Source organism: Tursiops truncatus, chromosome 1 (assembly GCF_011762595.2).
Source record: "Tursiops truncatus isolate mTurTru1 chromosome 1, mTurTru1.mat.Y, whole genome shotgun sequence".
NCBI classification, from domain to species: Eukaryota; Metazoa; Chordata; class Mammalia; order Artiodactyla; family Delphinidae; genus Tursiops; species Tursiops truncatus.
The window spans coordinates 142,303,850-142,317,431 of record NC_047034.1 but is presented as its reverse complement, the minus strand read 5'-3'; the positions used below and the strand labels follow the sequence as shown (position 1 = coordinate 142,317,431).

Below are 13,582 nucleotides of genomic sequence, written 5' to 3'. Positions count from 1 at the left end.
CTTCTGTTCTGGAGCTCAGTAGAACAGAATGGTATGAGTGAACAGTGATAATTAGCTGAGGCCTTTCCTAGCAAAGGGGCCCATAGGATAGGATTTCATGGGACTGAGAAAGAACCTTCCAAGGCAGGGTTGAAAAAGGGTGTGTAAACTTCATGCACATTCAAGTAGCGTTTAATAACTTTTATGAAATTGGTTTCAGAGTAAAGTCTGTATTATTGGAATGCAGAAGCGAAGATGATGGGGGAAACAATATGATGACGTCAAACCCAAATTAGATGGAACAGGTTAAACATGAAAGTGAATTCAGAGTCGTGTCTCTCCAATCCCCACCCACACATTGCTGCTGTTCCTGAGTATGGCCTGAGTTCGGGGTTGTGGCTTCTCTACGGCAGCTACAGAACACGGTCTCCCTGGAAAAAGAAAAGCTGGTGCCCTAGTGTATCTGTAGCATTGGAAATGACTGTCTCGTGGGGCCATTAGTTTAGGAAGGTGGGAGTGGAGCTGGACTGGAAGTGCTCAGGTTGAACTCCCCCACTTTGGGTCTCTTTTCCTTTCAGCCTCCCTGGAGAGACCCCTGGGGCCAGAGAAGGTCTGCACCCAGGCAGATGTAGCACTAGTCAGTTAGAAACACATTCTTTGAAGAGAGTGTTCAGGGGAGGTCCCTGGTTGTAGTGTCAGAGAAAAGACACAAGGTGGAATTTTCCTGGCGAATGCCTACTTCTGGGCAGATGGAAAATGACCAGGCATATCTCAGGCCATGGTTAGAGTCTTCTGAGAACCCCTTGGCTTGGGCCAGGGGGAAAAAGCCCAGCACTCAGACTCTTTTGGACAAGTACAAAATGTTAAATCAGGATCCCAAACCCTAGGATAGAGACCACAGGGGACACAAAAACAGATACGGAGAAACATTTCAAGACTGAAAAGAACTCATTGGCGGTGAAGGTATAAACAGTGCTTCCATGAACTAAACTCTGAAGCCCAAATCCATAGATTAACAAGAATCCACATTTACTAAATCATCCCAAATTATTATATGCAAGTTCAGGCAACACGTGTCTTCTGAGCTAAGCCCCTAAGTTTGCTCTCTTAAATATATGAAGTCAGAATTTTCAGCCATAGAATGAGATCCCTTTCATTTGAGATGGGAGTCTACCATCTAATACTGAAACATTACAAGGATGAAATAGTGCAACCAGTTCCTTATGACAGCTGGGCTGAGTCCATGGGGTGGCTGATCAGATTTTGGTGACAGTCAAGGTGCTTAAAGCACCAAGTGACAAGGTCCAAATGCGTGATGGGAGCAGAAAGCAGGAGAGAGCTGTGTTCAGTGTACACTGATGGACGAGCAACCTGGGAGCTGGTATCCATGAGGTTCTAACTGCCCAAATGCAAACCTAACAGCAGCTTTCTGCAGCTGGGCCAGATACTGAAGTCCTGGTACTGGTCCTCTTCACACTATCTCAACATTCACATTGCAAGCTTAAATAGTTTCTTACACTGTAATGGAACAGCATATACCTCCTGGATGGAACCTGGGGACCCAAGGCAGGAGCAGTAAATGAATATCTTGCATACATGTCAAATGCAGTCCTCAAACACAACCTTACGTCTTAGTAAAGAAGTCAGGAAGTATCAACAAAAATGATATCTTTTTTTCCTACAACAATGTTTAATCTCCATGCCAAGAAGTCCCATTTGACCTTTTCCTCCTGCCTCTTAAAATTAGGTGACAAAGTAGAAATTCAGTCATGAAAAGAAAAAGGCAGAGGTGTAGGAGCCCCGGCTCAATGAGACACATCAAATACAGAGCAGCTTGGTGTCACAGGTCAGACAGAACTGTCCCAGACACTGTGGGGAAGATGGGCACTGGAGAGGTAAAAATCCTACTTCAGCAGCGCATTAGTCACTGAACGAGGGCGAGGTGAAGGGGGTAAGAGAGGCAGAGCTATAGTTCTCTACAATGAGGGTTGGGAACATATACTCGTGGATGGGAAATGTTAAGTAGCTATGTTTATTATTACTTTTTTCCAGCAATCTTGCAAGAGGCAGAAGTGTGACACTGAATTGAGTGAGACGAGTGTGTAGGTGGCTTGGCGAGGTGCCCTTCTCCTGATGCAGGCCTCTGGCTTGTCAAGGAACGGCTGGTTCCACTGCTGGGCCATGTTTACTCTTTTGCTTCAAGGAAAAGGGTTTCTTGAGGGAACAACTTTACCTCCAATAATGATTTATTTGGGTCCAGCTGGGTTACCTAAAAAGAAAGAAAACACATACTCAAAAAGACTGGAAGAAGCACTATTTTCTCTCGTGGCATTCAGATCTTATCCTGCACATTGATTTTGAGCCTACTTTGCACAGGCACGAGCATTTTCACATCTCTTATCTCATTTGATCCTCAAAATAACCTGTGAGGTAGGTGTTGTTACTCCCATTTTTTTAGAAAAATCTTAATTTATATCTTTTTACTGTTTTTTAATAAGCTTTTAAAATTTTTATTTATTTATTTATTTATGGCCGCGTTGGGTCTTCGTTGCTGCACGCCGGCTTTCTCTAGTTGTGGCGAGCGGGGGCTACTCTTTGTTGTGGGGCGCGGGCTTCTCATTGTGGTGGCTTCTCTTGTTGTGGAACACAGGCTCTAGGTGTGCGGGCTTCAGTAGTGTGGCACTCGGGCTCAGTAGTTGTGGCTCACAGGCTCTAGAGCGCAGGCTCAGTAGTTGTGGTACACGGGCTTAGTTGCTCTGCGGCATGTGGGGTCTTCCCAGACCAGGGCTCGAACCCGTGTCCCTTGCATTGGCAGGCGGATTCTTAACCACTGCGCCACCAAGTCCTGTTACTCTCATTTTATAACCGAGGAAACCAGGGCTCAGAGAGGTCAAGTCTCATAGTTTAGTGGAAGAACTAGCATTTGACCTCAGGGCAGGTGGAGGCCCACTGCTTCCTGTACAGCTCAGCTTGGCCAGCAGAACAGGAGGGTCTTAGGAAAGGGTACTGGTTACCAAACAACTCACTGGCATTGCTGGGGACCCGTGTTTGGTTAACTCCTGACAGCGGGGAGGGCCTTTTCTGCTTGGTGGGAAAGAGCTAAGCTTTGGGGGCTGATCTTCCACTAAACATACCTGTAGTAAACTAGAGAGTGCCCATCCCGCCGTGCCCAAAGATGAGTATCTCCCCTGCTGAGGAGAGGCTCCCTAGGGAGGCATATCACAGTCTCCTTGTTGATGGTGGTGAAGATATTTAGTTCCAAAAAATGAGTCAAGTTCATAATATGACTTTATATTTTAGAAATAGAAAAATGATTATTTTATAATATGAACTATAGAGAGAATAAAGCTAGACAAAATCTTCTTGGCTCATTTGGGATATGTTAATCATATAGGAACCCTACATTAGGTTTATGGCCTCCTAGGTCAGGGGCAAGGATGTGATGTGGAGGTTTTCTAAATCTGAGAGTGAGAGAAAAAAACCCAAAAATTTCCTAAAGGGAACACAAATTTTAAAAAGCTGAGAAATACTAGGACAACGGGCTTTGGAACCAGAAAGATTCTGGTTTAAATCACAGCTGTGTTGGCTATTAGCTTTGTGGCTTTGGAGTTGGTATCAACCTTGTAGGACTGATGTGAGGATTAAGTGAGAAAAAATAAATAATTAGCACAGGGTCTGGCACAGAGTAGGTGTTCAATGAGGGCGCCCGTGTATGTGAGCAACTGTAAGGATGGACAACAGACACACAGATAAATGGACAGCTCCAAGTGTGCATGATGGGAGGCCAGGCAGTCTGCTCTGTCAGACATGTACAGGAGCTCAGGGCCCCTGGGCAGAGACTATAGCACCTGAGATGGACAATCTTGTCCTCTGCTCAACTCAAGCCACACCTAATGAGATGGCTCCACTGTCTTCTCCAGGCGGATGGGGAGGGGATGCCCTAGGGGCCTGAGTGTCACAGGCAGGCTGGCGAGCTGAAGGAGGAACACTATCTTTGACTGTATCCAGATGGAAACCTGGTATGCCCAGGAGGGTCATTAAGGAGATACATCTGCCTCCAGAAACCTCTGTGCTTATAAGGAACCCATAGCAAGGCTGCTCTCCTGGTATCTCTTGGGCTCTGGGCAGATGGGCAGGCAAGGTGGTGGGGAGGGCCTAGCCTGCTGTCTGTTTTCCAATGCACCCGGGGGCAAGCTGTTGGCAAATGTTTACCCACTTCCCCAATTAACATACAACACTCTGCTGGCTTCTGTCAACAAACAGAGCTACGCTGCCTCTGCTTCTGACTCATTGGCATTTTCTGCCCAGCTGCTTCTGCTATTGTTCTTAATTCACATGCCAGAGCTCTTCCGGCATCTTCTACTTTGTTATTTGTGGTTCGTAAATATGATGTTTCCTGGGAGAAACCAAAATCATACTGCCAGAGCTGTGCATACTGGCAAAAAGATATGATAGGAAGCAAAAGATGTTGGCAGGTTGGAGCCTTGTTGCCATGTTGTCAATATGCAAGGTTAGATGTTCAGAAAACACATCCAGTTTTCACTGTGTCTGAGAAAAGTTAAGTGATTTTCCCCAGTCACTTTAAGTGGGAGAGCTGGGACTTGAGAAGGAGAAAACTAGAATTTCTTGGACACCTATTACATGCCAGGTACTTTAAATATGTTATTTCATTTAATCCCTAAGCAACCATGCAACGATGACAAAATTGAGGCTCAGCATGGTTGCCACTTGTTTAAAGGCCACATAGTTAGTGAGGGTCTGTCTATACGGTATAATACTGATAGTAAAAAAGAGTGAAGCAACTAAGATTTAAACTCTAGCTCTGTTACTTACTACCTATATGACCTTGATGAGGTAATACAACCTGAGAGCCTCAGTTTTCCCACCTGTAAGATGGGAATAATCAGTTTCTCTTTTATAGGTTCTGCTAGTTAAATGGAATAATGTTGATGAAGGCTCTGGTACAGAGACTGAACCAGTAAGTGCTCAGCTGGTAGCAGCCGTTACTGGCTGGAGTGTTGCCTTGGGCAGGGCCCTAGTCTGTCTAACTTCAGCTGGAGCTCTTTCCTTCCCCAAAGTCTCCGGGAGCCCAGGCCTGCACTAGGCTGTCTCTCCTATTTCCATCTTGCTGCTTAGCAGAAGGGCTCCCTTTTCCCCAATAGGGTAATGTCTCAGTATCTGGAGACCCCCTTCTATAGCTTCAGTGGGGCTGTGCCATCAATGGGCTGCTTCACATTAAAGATGGCTTTGTTGGGGCTGCTCCCTCTGGTGCCTCGTATCACAAGCAATTTTTTTCTTTGAAGGTCATTTCAGACAGAAATTTAAAGTGAACAAGGACAATTTTTGTTTCCATTCTCATCTTCCTGGAGTGAACAGAGAGACTGTAGGGAACCTAGGGAGATGCAGGACACTATACTGTGAGTGGCCATATTGTGAAACGATCCTGCAGTGTTCTGGGCCCCATTCAGGAAGGATGGGGAGTGTGCCAGGAGGGACCTCCTGTTAGGAGGTTAAAAACATGGTTAAAAACCATGTTTTCTAAGACACATCTGAAAAATGGGATATGTCTTCCTGAGAGAGGACACTGCTGCTATAGGGGCAGGGAGAGGGCTGTGTCAGTCCTCTTTGAATGTTTGAAGGGCTGGCAAGTAGGACAGGTAGGCCGAGTCCTGCAGTCCTCTACCTACTGCAGTTCCAGTGGGTAGAGCTGAGACTGGTGAGGTAAAATTGTAGGGGAGCAGAACTCAGCTGGTCAGAAAAAACGTTTTCACAAAGCAGCAGCTGCTGGTGTGGCTACTACTTCTCTTTCTTTTACCTTTCTTCCTTCCCCTCCTGTCTTGTATTTTCTTTTTGTTCTTCTTCGTCATCATCATCATGGTAGCAACCATCAATTACAGTTGACCCATGAACAACCTGGGGGTTAGGGGCACCACCCCTCCAAGCAATTGAAAATCACATATAACTTATAGTCAGCCCTCCATATATGCAGTTCCTCCAAATTGGTGGTTCCTCTGTACGTGGGGTTCCACATCCAAGATTCAACCAACTACGAATGGTATAGTACTGTAGTATTTATTACTGAAAAAAATCCACATGTAAGCGGACCTGCATAGTTCAAATCCATGTTGTTCAAGGGCCAGTTGTATTTAGTGCCTCCGTGTAGCTGGAACCATGCTAAGTACTTTATATAAAATACCTTAACTAGTCCTCAAAACAGCCGAACGAAGTATGTATTATTGCCATTTTAAAGCTGAAGATACCATGGGTTATCTTGCTCAAGGTTGCAGATAGAATAAGGTTTAAAACTCAAGTCCATCTGATTCCAAAGCTCATGATAACCAGAATGCTTCTGGCCTACATGTTGACAGGCTACCTTGGGCAAATAAAGGGGTAGGGAGGGGAGAGGTGAGGGCACTCTCTGCTGTCCTCAGAAGCATTCAAATAGGGGCTTATTTGTGGAAGATCATGATGATAAAGCTAACATTTATTGAGAATTTAATTTGTACCAGGCATATTCCAAGCACTTAACATTTATAAAAGAATTTAATTTTCATAATAATCCTCTGATGTAGGTATAATTATTATTCCCATTTTATAGATGAGGAAACTGAACCACGGAACAAATTAAAAACTTGCTCAAGGTCTCAAAGTTGTTAAGTGTAGAGCCAGAATGTGAATCATAGCAATCTAGCTTTGGAATCCATGTTTAACTACTGGACTATTTTGCCAGAGGTGCTGCTAAGAGTAGAGTCCACACAGAGAAAGAAGTTGGATGAGATGACCCTGAGGCTGTTTTCTAAGCAAGCTTCTGCGACATAAGATCTTCACTTTAAGAATGGCAAAAGGTCAAGGGTCAAGGAAAAAATCCTGAAATGTTTATAAAATACGAATACAGAAACGCAATCTGAGCTTATGTTCTGCCATTTACTTGGGATTTTACTGAATTATTGACTTTCTAAATCAACAGAGAAATCCACCCTTTGGGACTCCCTGGTGGGGAGGAGGGGCATTCTCAGATAAGAGGTATGGCCTAACTTTGTCTATGTTAGAAAAGGAAAGTCAACCTTCTTGACATTTTATTCGTTATATGATACTTAGGAAACCTAAGTATTTTAGTAAATTGGCTTTGTGAAACTTGTCTGTGTTAACAAAAACGGGACATGTTCTTTGCCAAAGAGAGTTGTTCTTTTCTAGGTCCCTTTTCTCAGCAGTTCGAACTTTTCATGTACATCGTACTTCTATTATTTCCCTGGGCTTCAGTTTTGTTTTTTTCCCTGAAAAAGTATAACATTGCTGCTGAGAAAAATGTTAATCAATGTGACAGATTCTCATTCTTAGGCCACTCACTCTGAGTGAGTCCCAGAATGTTAGGGTGGGAAAGCTCCTTGAATCCCATGGTGTCCAACCCCTTCATTTCACAAGTGGGCAACCTGAGGCTCAGAGAGGTCAAGTGACTTGGCCCTGATCACACAGTTGATAAGTTCAGTATTCTACCCGTTTCTGACTTCTGTTTTGGGGTTCCTTCTAGTCACACTATTCTGCTTCTCACTTAAAAAAAAATACCTGAGCATAAATATAACACTACTACTAGGCTGGGAGCTACTTGAGGGCAGGAGCTGAGTAATACTAAAAATAACAGTAGCAGCAATATATGAATAGTACTTTATAGTTCATAAGATATTTACACAAACATTAAATCAAAATCTTGTAGGGTCGGTATTATTATCAATCCTTTTTATTTTATTTAATTTTGCTAAGGTAAGCTTTTATTTTGAAATTGAATAAAGGAAAGTCTAGATCTAATATTTTCACATTTAGAAAAAATGCTAGGTTCAACAATTGATTTTGGAATTGAACATCTGCATGCAAAAAAATGAATCTAGATGCGCAGACCTTACAGCCTTCACAAAAATTAACTCGAAATGGATTGTAGACTTAAATGTAAAACACAAATCTATAAAATTCCCAGAAGATAACACAGGAGAAAATATAGATGACCTTGGGTAAGGTGATGGCTTTTTGGATACAACACCAAAGGCACAATTCATGAAAGAAATAATTGATAAGCTAAACTTCATTAAAATTAAAAACTTTGCCAAAGAAACTGTCAGGAGAATGAGAAGACAAGACACAGACCGGGGGAAAATATTTGCAAAAGACACACCTGATAAAGAGCTATTATCCAAAATATACAAAGGGACTTCCCTGGTGGCTCAGTGGTTAAGAATTCACCTGCCAATGCAGGAGACACGGGTTTGATCCCTGGTCTGGGAAGATCCCACATGCTGAGGAGCAACTAAGCCCGTGCGACACAACTACTGAGCCTGCGCTTTAGAGCCCGTGAGCCACAGCTACTGAGCCTATGCTCTAGAGCCCGTGAGCCACAACTACTGAAGTCCTTGTGCCACAACTACTGAAGCCTGCATACCTAGAGCCCATGCTCCGCAACAAGAGAAGCTACCAGAATGAGAAGCCTGCGCACCGCAATGAAGAGTAGCCCCTGCTCGCCACAACTGGAGAAAGCCTGCACGCAGCAACGAAGACCCAACACACCCAAAAATAAATAAATATTTAAAAAAGGAAAAAAATATATATATACACAAAGAACTCTAAAACTCAACAATAAGAAAATGAACAACCCAATTAAAAAATGGGCTGAAGACCTTAAAGACATCTCATTAAAGAGGATCTACAGATGGCAAATGAACATATGAAAAGATGCTCCTCCACATCATATGCCATCAGGGAAATGCAAATTGAAACAACAATGAGATACCACCACACACCTATTAGAATGGCCAAAATCCAGAACACTGACAACACCAAATGCTGACACTCATATATTGCTAGTGGGAATGCAAAATGGCATAGCCACTTTGGAAGACAGTTTGGTGGTTTCTTACCAAATTAACCATATTTTTACTACATAATTTGGTAATCGCACTCCTTGGTATTCACCCAAAGAAGCTGAAAATCTAAGGTCCACAACAAAACCTGCACACAGATGTTTAATAAGCACCTTTATTCACAACTGCCAAAACTTGGAAGCGACCAAGATGTCCTGCAGTAAGTGAATGGATAAGTAAACTGGAACATCCAGACAATGAAATATTATTCAGTGCTAACAAGCTTTCAAAGTACTCTCACATATATTATCTAAACCTTAGAGCTATCCTAAGAGATTGGACTAATTGATCCTCATTTCTGCAGATGAGAACACCAAAACTCAAATAGGGACATTAATCACACGTGGTCATACAGCTAGAAATTGGTGGAGCTCAGGTCTCCTCACTCAAATCCTGAGCTCCTTCTACTCTATGAGGCAGCACAAAGCCTGCATATGTAAATTCCCGTATTATAGTAAAGCTGAATATATCTGCCCTTGGTTTTGTTCAAAATTAGCATTTACTTTAAACTTGGGAGAACAACTAATCTTTTTGGTAAGCTATGAGTAACATATTTTGTTATAAAACATGCATATTAAATATTACAAGTTTAAAAAATAATTGTTAATGTCATCATTACCAAAAAAGTTACCATTTGCTTGGAATTTTATAAGTGCCAGGAACTATACTAGTTGTTCTATATATTACCTAATTAAATGGTCACAAGAATGCTATGAGATAAGTACTCCTATTATTCTCTTTTTTTTTTTTTTTTTGGCGGTACGCGGGCCTCTTAGTGCTGTGGCCTCTCCCGTTGCGGAGCACAGGCTCCGGACACGCAGGCTCAGCGGCCATGGCTCACGGGTCCAGCCGCTCCGCGGCATGTGGGATCTTCCCAGACCGGGGCACGAACCCGTGTCCCCTGCATCGGCAGGCGGACTCTCAACCACTGCGCCACCAGGGAAGCCCCTATTCTCATTTTATAGATGAATTTTCTGAGGTCAAAAATGGTTAAGGGACTTGCCCGAGTAGGTAGGTAGGAAAGATAATTCTGGAATTTGCACCCAGGTTTGTAGCGTTTAGCCTGTATCTGATGCACTGCCCTTCACTGCCTCTTAACCTCTGATCCTACTTCTAAACGGGGGACAGTTAATGTGACTAAAAGGCTTTCCCTTGGCCATAAAGAAAGCAGGCATTCTGTGGCTGTCCTGGCTCATGTCCCTGTTGTGGCACAGGATTTGCTGTTCCCCACAGGAACATAGGCTAATTTTCGTTACTGTCAACTTGGTTCTAATAGCTAATTGTCCATTTTCTTTAAACACCTTTTGATGAGCTGGGAATCCTTAAAGAGGGCAGTTACACCCACAAAGTATCAGAGGGAGAACTTAAGAGCCAACCTGCTGGTCGTGTGCTGATTAGGGTGTGAAAAGGCTATGGTAACTGTAAAGTCTTTTGCGAACATAAGGGATTGATCATCATCATTATCCACAACACCAGTTGTAGCTCCTACCAACTTCTCCTCTACATTTGCTTCAGGTGTAATGCAACCCCAAAAAGAACTTCCAATCTGGAAGGGTCCCATTATGGGACTACACTCTGGCTTATTTACATCCCAGCTTCTGGTGCAGTTTCTGGACCAATCTGCCTCATTGGATCACAGACAAGCAGTGGCACTGGGGTGAGGGTTTCCAGGAAACAGTGTCACATGCTATTCTTTCCATTATTAAAGTGTGGTAGAACAGCTAGGGTGCTAGAAAGTGAGGTTGGGTGGGTCTTCTGTGGCTGCAAAGCACAGGATGCCTCTACGACATTTTCTTTCCTTGACTTTTTAATTTTTTTTAATTTTAAAATTGAGTTTATTAATTTAATTAATTTATTTATTGACTGTGTTTGGTCTTCATTGCTGCACATAGGCTCTCTCTAGTTCTGGCGAGCGGGGGCTACTCTTCTTTGCGGTGCGCGGGGTGCTTCTCATGGAGGTGGCTTCTTGTTGCGGAGCTCAGGCTCTAGGCGTGCGGGCTTCAGTAGTTGTGGCTCGCAGGCTCAGTAGCTGTGGTGCATGGGCTTAGTTGCTCTGCAGCATGTGGGGTCTTCCCGGACCAGGGATCGAACCCATGTCCCCTGCATTGGCAGGAGGATTCTTAACCACTGCGCCACCAGGAAAATCCCTTTCCTTGACTTTTTTAGTTGGGAAGAAGGGAGAATGAAAGAAAAGTTAAAGGAAGAACAAAGGGAGAGAAAACTAAGGCGTAGGCTGCTCTATCTGTTCTTTGTTTTATCATATTATAATAATGATAACAACAGTTAACATTTACTGGGGGGACTTCCTTGGTGGTCCAGTGGTAAAGAATCCGCCTTCCAATGCAGGGAATGTGGGTTTGATCCCTGGTCAGGGAAGTACGATCCCACACGTCGCGGGGCAACTAAGCCCGTGCGCCACAACTACTGAGCTCGCATGCCTCAATGAAGATCCCGTGTGCCGCAACTAAGACCCTATGCAGCCAAAAAAGTAAAGAAAAAAAAATTGTTACTTTAAAAAAGAACAAACCGACTTCCCTGGTGGTGCAGTGCTTAAGAATCTGCCTGCCAATGCAGGGGACACGGGTTCAAGCCCTGGTCCGGGAAGATCCCACATGCCACGGAGCAACTAAGCCTGTGTGCCACAACTACTGAGCCAGTGCTCTAGAGCCCGTGAGCCACAACTACTGAGCCCACACACCACAACTACTGAAGTGCGCATACCTAGAGCCTGTGCTCCACAACAAGAGAAGCCACAGCAATGAGAAGCCTGAGCACCACAAAGAAGAGTAGCCCCCGCTCCCACAACTAGAGAAAGACTGCACGCAGCAACAAAGACCCAACACAGCCAAAAATAAATAATTTTTTTTAAAAAACCAAAACATTTATTAGGAGCTTACTAGGGGCTAACTGTTCCAAGTATTTTATAAGTACTACACAACCCTATGAGGGAGGTACTATTACCTCCACTTTAAAAATGAGGAATAGAAGCTCAGAGAGATAATATAACCTGCCTAAGATTGCACAGGCAGGAAGTGACAGAGCAAGGATTTAAAACTAGGTCTGGCTCCAAAGTTTGTTTTCTTAACCACCACACTAGATACTTTTAGTACTGTAGTCATACACTAGACTATTTATTCTAAGTCTCTTGCTTGGAAAGACTATCCCTTCATGTAACTGAAGCATATACCTCCCCACAACAAAGTATATTACTACCTCAGGCATTTGGGGAAATTTCACTCATCTAGCTCTTCAATTATCACAGACCTAGTGATTGTTAGAGCTAGAGGGGTCTTTAGAGGTCATCTCTGTAACAGATGGGGAAAGAAAAGCCCAGTGAGTGGAAAGAACTTACCCAATGTTTCTCAGCACTCATGGCAGATCTGGGACCAAATCTGGAGTCTTCATTCCCAGCCTGTGCCTTTAGATGGGCTGTTAAATGAGGATACCAATTCTAAAGTGTTGCTAATGTCACAATGGCCTCAAACTTGGCACATTGTCAGGGAGATCCTAGGCACCAAACAAAAAATGTGACGCTTTCCTTGCTCTGGTATCCCTGATGGTGGTTTTGGTCACTATACGAGTTTTTTTTTAAAGTGAAAGCAGGTTTATTGAGAGAGACACATATTCCAACGGTAGAATACAGTCCATCTCATAAGGCGAGAGCAGCCTGGTCACTATACTATTAAACTATGTTAGTGGGGAAGGCCCAGAGGGAACAGAGGGACTTCTACCAAGAAGGGTAGGGTCGGGCGGAAAGCCTCTTTAGTCTAGAAACACAAGAAGATCGAAGTCCTGTCCCTCTTGGGCTCTGGAAGACACAATTTCAGGTAACTAAGAGGAAGTCCTGCTTTGCAGAGTGGTTTGCAAGCTCACTGTTTCTGAAAGCTTAATAAACAGGGTATAGGCAAATCATGAGTGAGGATTCTGGAGTGTGGCAACAGAAATCTAGTGCAGATCAGCCCTAGTGGTGTGCCACTTACAGGTGTACCACGATACTGGTCTCATCCCTCAAAGCAGCCAGAATCCTCAGGGCTGAGCTGCCTCTGACCCTGAGCAACCTGGTATGATTACTCCAATGACGCACACAAACATTTTCAGTGTGTGTGATGATCTGACACAGGCTGGGAAGCAATGATCGAGGGGACATGCCTCACTTTCAGAGGCTGGTATCATGGAAGGTAGCTGGGCTCTTGTATAAAAGGCTCTGAGGACACCTCTGTTAAAAGATTGGTCCACAACACTAACCATTGTGTTTGGAACAGGACACTAAGAGACAAATGAAAGGAGAGAAACCTGTTAACCGGTCAGCTTAGAACTGCTACTTCAGCTTAAAAAGCCTCTGAGAAACCCTGATTATTGTTTGCCCCAGATCACCAGGAGACATGGATTAAATGCTAATTAGGGAGGCAGTAAGAAAAAGTTCTGGTGGATTTTGAATCTTGGCTCTGCATGAATACTCCTGAGCAAGTGATTCACCCTCCAGAAGACCCAAATTTCTCATCTGTAATGACAACATCATTCAACACCCAATAAGCTCTAACATCATTTCCCTCTGGGTCTCTCCTGCTACTCGAGAGAGAGTTGAACAAAGTATCTCAGCCTGCCTCTCTCCTACTTAAAACTCTGACATGATTCCTTACTACAACGGGATAATTCCTTTTTGCTTTGACCTCACTTCCCCCAATTTGTAAATGGGT

At 43.7% G+C, this 13,582-nt stretch overlaps 1 protein-coding gene across 6 annotated transcripts in view; it reads right to left on the bottom strand.

The window, feature by feature from the left end:
- Window positions 1-1,992: 1,992 nt before the first annotated feature.
- Window positions 1,993-13,582, bottom strand: part of FAF1 (Fas associated factor 1) — a 494,094-nt gene continuing 482,504 nt past the window's right edge. For 4 of the 6 annotated variants that reach the window (XM_033866975.2, XM_019937834.3, XM_033866970.2 and 1 more), the window contains one exon: window positions 1,993-2,248. In XM_033866975.2, coding sequence (XP_033722866.1) covers window positions 2,165-2,248 — 84 coding nt within the window. In that variant the 3' untranslated portion in view covers window positions 1,993-2,164. Of the gene's footprint in view, window positions 2,249-11,309; window positions 11,358-12,290; window positions 12,315-13,582 lie in introns of those variants that run through there. The other 2 variants (XM_073789929.1, XM_073789937.1) reach the window with 2 other exon arrangements.